Genomic DNA, 13,904 nt, shown 5'->3' on the forward strand with positions numbered 1-13,904 from the left:
TGTAAAGTTTATAAACTATAAGAAAATAAAACTATGTCTGCATAAACATTTAAGATGTTTGTAGGACAAAGGATATCATGCGAATGGGTGCCACATGAAGAGACAAGAATGGATACCACATGAAGACTCGTTACAAAGCAGCTATTCAGGCAGGCAAGGATGCTCACATTGAAGCAGGGTGCAGCCAAGAGGAGGGCCCCAAGAAGGGATTTGTAATGGGGTCCAGAACTCAAGGTGTTCAGGAAATATTAGAAAAATATATATAGGATGTCCTCACCCCCACAAGCCTGAGCTGGGGGAAGGGACACATGGAACAGAGCCATTCAGAGCTGTTTTGGGTAGCAAGAGCTTTGCAGCTAACCCATGGCATGGTCATTTAACATATCTATAACCTTTAACTGGTTTCATAGACATGTTAAATAGCTGTGCCCATGTGCTCAATAATGCTTTGTGCTCAAAATAGCTGTGCTCAATAATGCTTTGAGCCAGGGGGATGGGAGCAAATTCCACCTAAGATGTAGCTGGGAGGCAACTCCCCTGGTTACAGGGCCTGCGTGAGAGCTTGGAGATGATTGGCTCCATGCCATGGGGCCACACCTGCCCGGACTTACTATGGCAGCCCAGTGAAGCTGGAAGAATACAGGGATGCTGGCAGGTGTTACTGACTGTAGGAGGAGTCAGAAATGGGGCTGCAAAGGAAGGTGGGCGCTGGGATTTAAACCTAGGTGTGGCAGCCATAGAGAGAGAGGACCACGCAGTTCTGAAGGAGGAGAGGGAAGGACTGTGCATCTGTGGGTATTCTAGAGGACTTTAGTATCTTAATGAAGGCATTAAGTCATTACTCTAAGTCTGTGTAACTTTTAAATAAATTTCTTTCCTTTCACCAGTCTCTGGCATTGAGAGACATCTTTCCTCTGGCGGGGGGCATTTTGAACCTAGTAGGTGTGTGTGTGTGTGGGGGGAACCCCAGAGACAGAAAGTGGGGTTCCTTTCTGTAATAATTTATCGTGAACCACCCCCCACCTGCTCTGTAACAATGTTGTGTGTGCAGGATGCAGCAGGTCTTCTATCCAATGACTAGGACAACTCTGCTCATTGCCTTCCTCTACTGAGTATATTCCCCAGAGCCCCTTTCATATCCTGATTCCTCAGACTGTAGATAAAGGGATTTAGCATGGGAGTGACCAGGGTGTACAGCACAGCCACAATGACATCCTTGTTGTTGGAGCTGTTGGATGAAGGAAAAAAGTACAGACCAATAATTGTCCCATAGTACAGAGACACCACAGAGAGGTGGGAGCCGCATGTGGACAAGGCTTTGCAGATGCCCTTGGTGGAGGGGACTTTCAAGATTGTGGCCCCAATGCAGCCATAAGAAACCAGGATGCATATGAATGGCAGGGTAATGACCACCACCCCCACAGTGAGGATAAGCAGCTCATTGACTGTGGTGTCTGAGCTGGACAGCTTAAGTAAGGTGGAGAGATCACAGAAGAAGTGTTGGACAGTGTTGTCCCCACAGAAAGAGAGACGAGCCAGGAGAAGGGTATGCAAGAGGGCAGAAGCGCAGGATTGGACCCAGGATACAATTACTAGCAAAATACACAGGCTCTGACTCATGATGGTGGTATAGTAGAGGGGATGACAGATGGCCACGTACCTGTCATAGGCCATTGAGGTGAGAAGGAGGCTGTCAAGATCACCCCAAAATAAAAAGAAATACACCTGGGAAATGCATCCAGCATGTGAGATGGATTGATCCTGAGTATGCATATTCATGAGCATCTTTGGAGCTGTGGCTGATGAAAAAGAGATGTCAGTAAATGCCAAGTGGCTGAGGAAGAAGTACATGGGTGTGTGCAGGTGAGAGTCCAGCCTGATGAGCAGGATGATGAGCAGGTTGCCCAGCACCGTGGTCAGGTACATGCCCAGGAACAGGGTGAAGAACATGCCCTGCTGCCCTGCCTGGATGGGGAGCCCCAGGAGGAGGAACTCGGACACGCAGCTCTGGTTCTCCCTCCTCATGGTCTTCTTCTGTCTTGCTATAGATGAAAAAAGAGATGGAAATGTGAAATCATTATGACTACCATATAATAGAAACTGGACAGTTAGTCAGTACATGATTTTAACCTGAATAGCTCATGCCTTTCACCCACTAATGGGCTAGTGATGGTCAGACATCAGGATATTTTATGTCTGCCTAGAAACCAGCACAATTGCTTTTGGAGAAATCATGAAACATCAGAATGATGATCGTAGCGATCAAATTCAGGTCTGAGGAGTCCAAGAGTTCATGACAGAAATCTGCGACTAGGAAATTAGGGCCCAAGGCAAGGTCTGTAACCAGTTATTAGAAACTAGTAGAGACCTTCCAAGTGGTCTGTTGTCCTTAAGTTTCCTCACATCTCTCACACATACTTTGGCTTATTTCTAATATTTTTCTATTTCCAACAATATTTAATTAACAATACTGCTTTATTTCCATGGATTAGGTCAAAATTAGAACCCAGTGGAATGCTCTGCACCTCTCAGAAATCAGGAGTTGGAAACTTGGTGGAAACATCGTATGTAACTGCTCAAGACAAGGGCATTGAGGGCAAGAATCTGTGTCAATAACATAGATCTAGAGACATAATTTGTTACATAACCCTCAGTCCTTCCTTTAAGAAAATTCCTTCCCACTCCTCCACATGTTCAGTCTGGCAACACTTTCTAATGAAATTGTCATGGAACATGGAGAAAAAGTCTGTTTCTCTTCTACATTCCCACCTTATTCCCCCCAGTTCTTACCAGATCAGTCTTATTCAATTTCTCAGAACACCAGGAAATACTTTTTTTCCAGTCATATCTTAGATCTGCCAAAGAATAAACTTTGTAAGTGTTCAGCATAGTTTATCAAGTAACACTTCCTTTTTCACAGTTCCTAACTTAAGTTTTATGCCAGTGATTCATAACTGATATTTTTCTTGTCATAATCTAACATTTCTTATACTTTTCCAATGCTATTACTTCTTTTTCTTTTCAGGTCAACTAATCTTAGACTTGCCTATGTGAATATAAAGAATAATAGGGAAAGAGAACAGGATGGTCTATTTATTAAAAAATAGAATCCACATTCTATATAAACATCTATTCAATCTAAGGTTCTTCTCTTTGCCCTGGCTGGTGTGGCTCAGTGGATTGAGTGCCGGCCTGCAAACAGAAAGATTGCTGGTTCAATTCCCAGTCAGGGCACATGCCTGGGTTGCAGGCCAGGTATCGGTTGGGGGCACGCGAGAGAGAGCCAATTTCTCTTGCACATCAAAGTTTCTCTCCTTCCCCCCTCTCTCTAAAAATAAATAAATAAAATCTTTGAAGATTCTTCTCTTTGAGAGCTGAGAAAGTGTCTCACTACATGGAGCTTTCTGCTCTCATTTGGTGTGAGGTGTATGGAGCCAAGCTAGAGATCAGTAACTTACATTGGACACACACAAACACACAAACACATGCAGTCACATTACTGAATGTGAATTCCACTCCTGACCTTTCATTGCCTCTTAGGTGATGAGCACTTATGCCTTCAGCTACAAGGCATGGGAAGGTTCTTTCTTTAGAAGACACAGAATATAATGAAGCAGGTGGAGTCTCTAAGGGTCTCAGAGATGCATCACAACAGGGAGAATTATCAGTTGAAAACCAAATGAGGTAGATAAATAGACACACTTGTTTTTAACTCTGAGCAATGGTGTGGGTTCAAACTTTACAAAACATGGAGAAGAAATTCAGGTGGGGGTGGGGGACCAACTCCACAGCCCCACCTCCAAATTAGAGACAAACAAAATAATTGCCTCTTGTCCTTTGGTTCCCTTGAGGGAAGAACTGTTTGTTGATGGCGGGCAATAGGAGAGTTTATCCTTGGAGGGTTAATGATGATAACCTCAAAGCAGCTACTAGGAACTTGGTGGTTCCAAAACCCTTTTCCTTCCAAGATGACATTAGGGAAAATGTAATTCTGAGTTTGTAACAAACCAAATTAGAGGTTGAGTGTGTTAATGAAAATCTCTTGTTTCTGAACCCTATGCAAAAACATGCTAATACACTCACCGAACAAAAGAATGAGGACCATTATATCCCCTCATCACAATGGGAGCCTGTGAAGTGGACTGCAGTTTCTGTAAATCGTGGTCTGCTCAAAAGCTCTGGTTCAGTTTTCTCACAATGCTTTAGAATTACCATTCAAGAGCTGTTTTCCACTAAACCTCTTACAAAATTGATTCCAAATTTATTTCATCTCCAACTCCATTTCTTCAAAGCCACCTAGAAGATAAGTATCATGTGCTTGTTATTTGAGGTGAAGATGTGTGAATATTCATGTTATTAATTTGTTCTGCTTTGTGTTAAAATCAATCAATTATAATGCTACAATTAACCTGCATATTTTCCTACAAAAGATTTTTTTCCTGAAAGTTTGGGCCAAAAACATGGGTGCACATTATACACAGGAGCACATTACACCCAGCAAAATACAGCAGTAGAATAGAAAAATTACATTAGAAGCTGCTCTCTGTTGACAGTCGTGTGTACTTTTTAAGAAGTTTTATTTTTTCTAATAGGGAAACAGTATGGCATTATGTTTTACAATTGAAAAATCTTCATTGTCTTGGACTGTGCAGTTCCTCTCAAGTTTTATATCCTAAAAAGTTTTGCACATGTCCAGCTGGGGACATAAATATGAGGGTTCATGGCAACATTGTTCACAGTACCATAACAATGTAAAAAAAGTTCATTAACAAGTAAAATTAGGTATTTTATATAAGGACTATTGTACAGTGACTAAATGCCACATCAGTGAATTACAGAAATTAAATAAAGTAAGACTCCAATCATATGAAAAGATGCAGAAACAAAGATTTTCTATGTATATGTATTGTGCAGAAACAAAGATTTTCTATGTATATGTATTGTTATGGAGTGATGTTGTGTTAGTCCAAAATTTATATATTGAAGCCCTAATCTCTAGTGTGGCTGTATATGGAGATGGGGCTTCTAAGAACATAATTAAGGTTAAATGAGATCATAAAGATGGAACTGTAAACCAACAGGATCACTGTCCTTATAAGAAGAGACACCAAAGATCTCTGACTCTCTTTCACATGCACACGCCGAGAAAAGGCCATGTGAAGATATAGTGAGAAGGTGGTTTCTTAATTTTGTCTATTAACTTTCTGGTTTCAGTTTTACTTATTTCTGCTCCAATTTTTGTATTTCTTTTCATCTCTTGCTTTAAGCTTATATTGTCTTTCTCTAGTTGTCTAAGGTGGAAGCTTTTAGGGCTTTCTTATTTTCTAATATGTACATTTTAATGCTATAAATTTCCCTCAAAGTACTGCTTTTGCCTCATGTCACCATTTTCCACAAGTTGTGTTTTCATTTTAATTTATTTTAAAATATTTTAAATATGTCTTATGACTCCTTGTTTGACCCGTGTGGTATTTAGATGTGTGTTGTTTAATCTCCAAATATTTTGAGATTTTCCAACTATGCTTCTGCTGTTGATCTCTAGTTTAAATTCTTTGTGGTCTGAGAGCATACTTTGTATGATTTCTACTTTAAATTTATTAAGTTGTGTTTTATAACTTAGAATTGGGATTTGTTTCAGAATATTCCAGGTGAGCTAGATAAAAGTCTGTATTCTGCTGTTGTTGGTTGAAGTGTTTTAGAAATATCAGTGAGATCCAGTTGATTGATGGTGCTGTTCAGTTTGACTATACCCTTACTGATTTTCTGCCTGCTGGATCTGTCACTTACTCATAGAGGGGTGTTGAAATCTCCAACTATATATGTAATAGCATATTTGTCTATTTCTCATTGCCATTCTGTCAGTTTTTGACACTCTGTTGCTAGATGCCTATGATTGTTATTTAATGATTGTTAATGATTGTTATTTCTTCTTGGTGAATCGACTTCTCTACCATTATGTAATTTTAGCACTCTTTATCCATGATAATTTTTCTATTCTGAAATCAGCTTTGTCTGACATTAAAATAGTCAATTTTCTTTTTATTAGTGTTTGCATGGTATATTTTTCTTAATCCCTTTTTATTGTGTTGTGGTAAAATATGCATAACATGAAATTTATCATTTGAATTATTTTTAAGTGTACAGTTTGGAGATTTTTAAGTACTGACATTATTGTGCAGCCATCACCACTCTCCATCTCCACCAGTTCTTCGTCATCCCATACTGAAACTTTGTACCCAGGAAACAGTACCTCCCCGATCCTCAGTCCCTCAGCTCCTGGTAACCATTCTAATTTTTGTCTCTATGTACTTGACTTTTCTAGGTACTTCATATAAATGGCAACATACCATATTTTCCCTTTTGGGTCAGGCTTTTTTCACTTAGCATAATATCTTCAAGGTTCATCCATGTTTTGGCATGTATCACAATTTATAAGGCTAAATAATATATTCCATTTTATACATACCTATACCAACATTTTGTTTATTCATTCATCTGTCAACAGACACATGGGTTACTTTCACCTTTAATAATATTTTCCATGGTGGCTGTCCCATTTTGCATTCCTACCAGTGTACAAGAAGTATAACTTCATCATTGCCATTTGTTGTTTCCTATTTTTTAAAAATAATAATAATCTTAATGGGTGTGAAGTGGCTTCTCATTGTGGTGTTGATTTGCATTTCCCTAATGATTAGTGATGTTGAAATTTTGTCAAGTACCTTTTCTGCATCTATGAAGATGATCATGTGGTTTTATCTTTCATTTTGTTAATGTAGTGTATTACACTGGTTGATTTGCAGACGTTGAACCATCCTTGCATCCCTGGAATAAATCCCAGCTGATCATGGTGTATGATCCTTATAAGGTGTTGTTGAATTTGTTGAGCGTGCATATGTTTATAGAATATATTGTAGTGATGATTTCACAGGTGTATACTTAATCTCTAAATTTATCAAGTTATATGCATTAAATATGTACAGCTTTTTATAGTTGATCATACCTCAATAAAGTGGTTTTTTAAAAAGATTTTATTTATTTATTTTTAGAGAGAGGGGGGAAGGAAGGGAGAAAGAGAGGGAGGGAAACATCAATGTGTGGTTGCCTCTTGCATGCCTCCTACTAGTGGACCTGGCCTGTAACCCAGGCATGTGCCCTGACTGGGAACTGAACCTGGCGACCCTTTGGTTTTCAGGCCAGCACTCAATCCACTGAGCCACACTGGCCATGGCTAAAGTGGGTTTTTTAATATAAAAATTACAATAAAGCCCAATAAACCAGTGATAAAAGGGAAACCTTAAGAGTAGACTCAGGAAAAGGTATACATTTTAAAGAAAGATAAGAATAACAGCACATTTCTCATTGTAAAGTATTCAAGCCAGAAGCCAATGAAGCAACATCTCTTAGAGTACTAAGAGGTAAAGGAAGGTGAAATAAAATAAATTAAAAAAAAATAAAGGTTTAAGAAAAGACTTTCAGATGTAAAAGAGCTGAAAATATTCATCACCAAAAAACATGTAAAGAAAGGCTTTCAGGCAGAAGAAAATGATTTTAATTGGAATCTGGGTGAAGAATATCAGAAATAGTAAACCTGTGGATAAATATAAAACAAGTGCTATTAATTTTAAGTCACATTAAAATATAATTAACTGTTTAAATCTAAAAGAATAAATCTGTAGTGCAGTTTATAAAAGTGTAATAGCAAAATGAATGAGGACAATAACACAGTTTGGTAGAGTGGAAATAGAAGTACACATTATAAGTTGCTTGTGCTAGAAGTGGTGTAGTATTTCTTGAATTACACAGTAATAGAGTAAAAATGTTTGTTGTAAGCTCCAAAACAACCACAAAAATATGCCCAGCTAATCAACCAACAATGGAGATAAAATGGAATCATAAAAGATGCTCCAGTTAATCCAAAATAAGGCATAGATAAGGAGGAAAATGTATGAAAAGACAGATGAGACAAATAGAAAACAAATACCAAAATGGTAGAATCAAACCAAATCCTATCAGTAATCCCATTAAATGTGAGCTATTTAAATAAAACAATTTAAAGGGCAGAGATGCTCACAATGGATCAAAAAGCAAGACCCAAATATTATGACCCGTTATTTAAAGTTAAAAGATTAAAATATATATATCATACAGCCTTGACTGGTGTGGCTTAGTGGGTTGGGCGTCATCTGCAAACTGAAAGGCCACCACTTTGATTCCTGGTCAGGACACATGCCTGGGTTGTGCGCCAGTTCCCTGGTTGGGGGAGTATAAGAGGCAACCCATCGATGTTTCTCTTGCACATTGATGTATTTCTCCCTCCCTTCCTCCCTTTCTTCCTCTCTCTACAAAATTAAATAAACAAAATCTTTTTTTAAATGTACATCATGGAAACACTAATAAAAAGAGACCTGGAGTGGCAATGTTAATATTAAACAAATTAGACTTAAGAGCAGACTATTGCCACAGAAAAAGAACATTATTCCATGATGATAAAAGGGTAAATTCATCAAAAGAATGTAAAAATTCTATATATATGAGCACCTAATATCAGGTTTGGGAAAAAAAAGAGAAGCACATTCTGATGGAACTTCAGAAGAAATAGACAAATCTACAAGTATATTAGGAAATACCAACATTCCTCTCTCAAAAATCAAAAAGACAAGTAGAGAGGAATTAGTAATAATATGAAAAACAACACTATCAACCAACTTGTCCTAATTGACATTTATAGAGCATTTTTCCCAACAATAGCAGAATACACATTTTTTTTAAGTGTGTGTATAACATTTACCAAGGTGAACCATATGCTGGGCCACTAAAGCAAGTTTTACTTAGTTTAAAAGGATTTAAATCATACAAAGTATGCTTTCTGACCGAAATGCAATTAATTTAGGAATTAAGGATATGGAGGAAAATCCCCAAATATTTAGAAATTAAGTTATACACTAAATAAACCATAAGTCAAGGGGAAAAAATATCAAAGGAAATTTAGAAATGCTTTCAACTGATGGAAAATGAGAACAGAATATGTAAAAAATTGTGAGACAAAGCAATAGAAGTGAAGTGCTTAGAGGGATACTCGTAGCACTAAATGCCTATAACAGAAAACAGTAAAGGTCTCCTATCATCACCTAAGGTTTTACCCTAAGAAACTAGAAAAAGAAGAGCAAATTAAATTCAAAGTAAGCAAATATAGTAATATAGTAGGAAATATTAAGGAAAAAAGCAGAAATCAATAAAATAGAAGACAGGAAAGTAATATATAATAACAATGAAATCAAAAGTTGGTTCTTTTAGAAAAATGATGAAATCGATAAACCAGACTGATCAAAGAAAAAAAAGACACAAATTACTATTATTAGAAATGAGAGGAAGGAGGGCAGGGTTACAAAAACATGAGGAAATTTTTCAGGGTGACTTTTGAGTATATGTTCATTGTCTTGATTGTGGTGATGGTTTCACATGTGTATATATAAATATATTAAGTTGAACATTTTAAAACTGTATGTTAATTACGCCCCAATAAAACTAAATGAAAATGAAGAAATAAGAAAGAAGCAGGAGCCCCCTCAGACAACAGAGACATTTCCATTGAGACCTTCTCATTATCTTAAAACAATTTCACACCGGGGAAGACTTTCCACACAAATGGATTTCACAGCAAAATTCCACATGGAAAGATTATTTTTCTCCATCTTCATTTTTCAGAGCAGATTCCTTTGGAAGAGTAAGCTTTCCCACCCAGTCACCACCTCAGGACTGGGAGATCAGAGTTCCACCTGCCCTATTCCATTGCTTTATCAAGGGGTGATTCTTTTTTTGTTTTTAATTGTTCAGTTACAGTTGTCTCACCTTTTTCCCCATTGCTCACCCCTCCCCCGCCCCTCCCCATGCCCACAGTCAACCCCCCCATTTTCCATGCCCATGTGTCCTCTATTAGTGTTCCTTTGCTTGCCCCTTCCCTCTCCTTTCCTCTTTATCCCCCTCCCCTTCCCCTCTAGTTTGGTCCACATTTAGTTATCTAAAGGGCTCCCAAAGCTATGAAGTTCTTTCAGCTATGTTGCACAGTTTTGGTAGAATTTCCCCCCTCGGTTTTACCGTATCAGTTAGCTATAGCAATTCCCAGTGTAGACATAGATGTTATTTTCAGAACATGCATCTTGATTTAGTTGCATGTGTTGCGCTTAATCACTTAATGTAGATGTTCTCGACCTTGGCTGCACAAAAGTTTTGTGTTGCATTTAGATTTCAGGGAAGCATAAGAAGCATTTAAGTCGTCAGCTGCTCCATTCAGTAAGCCAGCATTCTCAATTTCCTTACCTCAAACTTGGGAGCTAAAGTGAGATTCCTAGTTCTAGAAAAACATGTTTGAAACATTGAGAGTGAAACAAAGGAGCTGACTGCTAAAATATGGATTATCATTAATTCTTATTACAACCATCTTAAGTGTTCTAATTATCTGCACCACTCAGTTTCACAAGTATTGACACAAACTCATGTAAGATGTCCACATAAACATGACAAAAACGCCATTTCCAAACCACATCACATTTGACATGTTCAATATTATTCAACACAGGTATCAGGAACTTCAAGAATGAGAGGAGACAGCTTATAAAAATGCCTTAACAAATTGAAATACCAAATAAATTTGAAGTCAAAATTTCTTTTACCTTAAAGAAGAAACGTGTATCAAAGCAAGATTTTTTTGTTCTATTCACTAAAATAAGAAAATACTTTAATTGTTAAAGATGATAATTTCCACTCCTGACTTAAAAGAAGTTTAGAGCTTTAAAGACAAATGAGATAATGGTGCTGCTGTATGTGGCAGATCCCAGGGCTTATGGACACATAAAGAGACAAAAAATAAAACTAAAGTAAAGGAAGTTGGTTCAAAAAACACTGCTGGTGTGTCTGTGCCTAGAAGTTTGAATGCAGCTACTGGATCCCTGGGGAGCACACAGGGATAACACTCAAAGCAAGTGACCGAAACGTGGAACTTGCTTTGAGATGGGTGGGCATCAGTAGCCAGGATGGTCCCCTGCATAGTTTTCCAGGGAGGAATCGCTGACAGTGCCATTTGGTGAACTGAGAACTGAGAAGATGAGGGGATTGTCAATTGGAGAAAAGGATTTCCCTCCTTAAAAGTCTCCCCAGAGCTCCCTTCATGTCTCTGTTCCTCAAACTGTAGATGAAAGGGTTCAGCATAGGGGTGACCACTGTGTACATCACTGAGGCAATTATGTCTTTGCCATTGGAGTTGTTTGATGATGGGAAAATATACAGAACCATAATAGTCCCATAGAATAGTAATACCACAGAGAGGTGAGAACCACAGGTGGACAAGGCTTTGAAGATGCCTTTGATAGAGGAGACCCTCAGGATGGACCCCCCAATGCGGACATAAGAGATCAGGATGCCAGTCAGTGGTATGATGATACCCAGTGTCCCCACAGTGAAGATGATCAGCCTGTTGAGGGAGGTGTCAGAGCATGACAGTTTGAGCAGAGCTGCAAGATCACAAAAGAAATGAGGGATAGTGTTATCAGCACAGAAGGACAGCCTGGCCAGGCTGAGGGTGTGGGACATTGCACTGCTACATGAAAAAATCCAGGACACAGCCACTAGTGAAATACACAGCTTTTCTCGCATGATGGTGGTATAGTGTAGAGGGTGACAGATGGCCACGTACCTGTCATATGCCATCACACCAAGAAGAAGGTTATCAGTACAACCAAAAAATATGCAGAAATACATCTGTGTTACACATCCTGCATAGGGGATGGATTGATACTGAGCATTCATGTTCACCAGCATCTTAGGTACAGTGACAGATGAGAAAGAGATGTCAGTGAGGGCCAAGTGGCTGAGGAAGAAGTACATGGGCGTGTGCAAGTGAGAGTCCAGCCTGATGAGCAGGATGATGAGCAGGTTGCCCAGCACTGTGGTCAGGTACATGCCCAGGAACAGGGCGAAGAACACACCCTGGTGTTCTGGCCGGATGGGGAGCCCCAGGAGGAGGAACTCGGACACGCTGCTCTGGTTGTCCCTTCTCATAGTCCCCCTCTGTCTGCTGGGGATGAAAGGATAGTGAAAAATGTCAGAGACTTTCAAAGTGTGATTATGGCCTCCACAGTAGGGTCTCTCATATTCTCCTGAAAAAAAGAATAACACCTTGAATTTATATTGTCAGTTTGTGCTGACTTATCTGAGCTCTTGCCCTCTCAAGGGGAGTTTCTGCATTCATAGCTGTCGTTGGGGTAAATCCCCTGACTGGTGGTACATGTCTTAGTGCATGGTCATCTGTTTGCCAGAGAACCTGCTACCTGGAGGTTTTGGAGAGAGTGTTTGGATGGGCCTGATTTCCTGTCTTTGTACCAAGTCTCGTCTCCTGAGCAGTCAGGAAATGGACAGTCAGCTGGCTCAACCTCTACAAGGCTACAGTTTCCTAGGTGCTGGCAACGTGCCCTGAACTGAAGCACCTACCAGCAAGATTCAATAGTGATTAAAATTATTCCCATTTGATAGTGGAGGCTGATGGGCAACACAGGACAAAGCTAAGGCCACAAAACTATTAAGTGGTGGGGGGAAACGAAGTTTGTGTAGACATGTGTGACATCAGAAATGAGTATTTAGTGTCTAAACTATGTAACAAAATTGCAGAGGAGTGTCAAAACTGTTGGACTTCCAGGACCCCTCCCGTGTTATTCAAATCACTGAAAAATGGTCCCCTACAGATTTTCAAAATGGGATTTTGAAGACCTGCCTTGTGGATTCTGGTCTCTAGCAAGTAGAGAGTCCAAATGTATCGAAGCAAGATTTTTGACCTTCTTCTTTTGTATCTAGGTTTTAATCTCTATCCTACACATCTTCTGGGTGAAGGAAGTCAAGGTGTGAGTTTGTTACACACAAAAGCACTCACGCACTTTCACAGCCATAGATATGCCAAGGGGAGGCTTAATAGACTTCTCCAGTTTATATTCAGGGTAGGTAAATACAGTCCGAGTGTGAGTCAATGTCACAGAAATCTGTGCAAAACTCACACAACATACACTCTCACACGTATAACACAGTGCACAGAGAACTATCAAGCATCCTCCACCACACACATTGTAGTCACAAGCAGCCACACATACTCAAATCACAAGTGATGCATAAGGTCTTACATACAGCACACAAGCGAGAAAACACAAGTAAAATGTGGGCTCACATCACTGAGGAAGTTTCCAGCCTCCCCTGATTTACATGGGTCCTGGGTGGAAGCATTCAGTGTGTGAGTCAGTGACACACACACACGCAAAGTCATACAACACACACACGTATGGCTATGCCAATTCCTGGGCCCCTTCTGATGCATACCAGGCTATGATTCTGATACCTTGTGCTGCGTGCTGTGACCTGGATTCTCACTTTCTGTGCTGCAGACTCAGGACTAAAGGACAGAGAGCAGAGGACAGTGGTCTGAGGACCACTGCCAACTTTCATGTCTGTTCATCAGCTTCAAAACGATGTGCAGAAGATCTCCTTTTACTCACAGAGACTCCAGAGGGAAACATCCTCAAGTCCCTGATTAGAGCAGCAGTCCACTTGGTATAATTGCCCAACTCCTACTGGGCCCTTGGGAAGGAGCCTGTTTGGGGTCCAGAGGGGCTGAGGTGCAACTGGAATCACAAGAGAGTGTCCTTAATGTCAGTGATGCCTCAGGCTTGTGGTCAAGTCTCCGGATGGGAAGCAGGAGGGGCCCAGGTGCCCCTATGAAGGTTTTTTCATTTTGGATGGGATTAACATTGCAATTAGCAGACTCTGAGTAAAGCAGACTGCCCCCCATAATGTAGGGAGACCTAATCCAATCAGTTGAGGGCAATAGGAAAGAGACTGACTCCCCCCAAAGAAGAGAAAATGTC

The 13,904-nt window shown here is 39.7% G+C and overlaps 2 protein-coding genes across 3 annotated transcripts; both read right to left on the reverse strand.

The window, feature by feature from the left end:
• On the reverse strand, positions 1-3,607 carry LOC112306518 (olfactory receptor 1J21). Its single transcript, XM_045197008.3, has 3 exons — positions 3,524-3,607; positions 2,791-2,855; positions 1-2,042 (listed from the first exon to the last, which is right to left on the reverse strand). Exon 3 carries the CDS (start codon positions 2,023-2,025, stop codon positions 1,093-1,095), a length of 933 nt encoding a protein of 310 aa, XP_045052943.3. The 5' UTR covers positions 2,026-2,042; positions 2,791-2,855; positions 3,524-3,607; the 3' UTR covers positions 1-1,092.
• A 6,405-nt stretch (positions 3,608-10,012) lies between these two features.
• Positions 10,013-13,484, reverse strand: LOC128779129 (olfactory receptor 1J4). Of its 2 annotated transcripts, none has more exons than XM_045197006.2 (2): positions 13,379-13,484; positions 10,013-12,073 (listed from the first exon to the last, which is right to left on the reverse strand). In XM_045197006.2, the coding sequence occupies exon 2, from the start codon at positions 12,055-12,057 to the stop codon at positions 11,116-11,118; it is 942 nt and encodes a 313-aa protein (XP_045052941.2). In that variant the 5' UTR covers positions 12,058-12,073; positions 13,379-13,484; the 3' UTR covers positions 10,013-11,115. The 2 variants fall into 2 exon arrangements, with proteins under 2 accessions (XP_045052941.2, XP_053776947.1); XM_053920972.2 differs by having other exon boundaries at positions 10,013-12,155; positions 13,379-13,466.
• Positions 13,485-13,904: the final 420 nt, after the last annotated feature.

The sequence above is a fragment of the Desmodus rotundus genome, chromosome 1 (genome assembly GCF_022682495.2).
Source record: "Desmodus rotundus isolate HL8 chromosome 1, HLdesRot8A.1, whole genome shotgun sequence".
Lineage (NCBI taxonomy): Eukaryota > Metazoa > Chordata > Mammalia > Chiroptera > Phyllostomidae > Desmodus > Desmodus rotundus.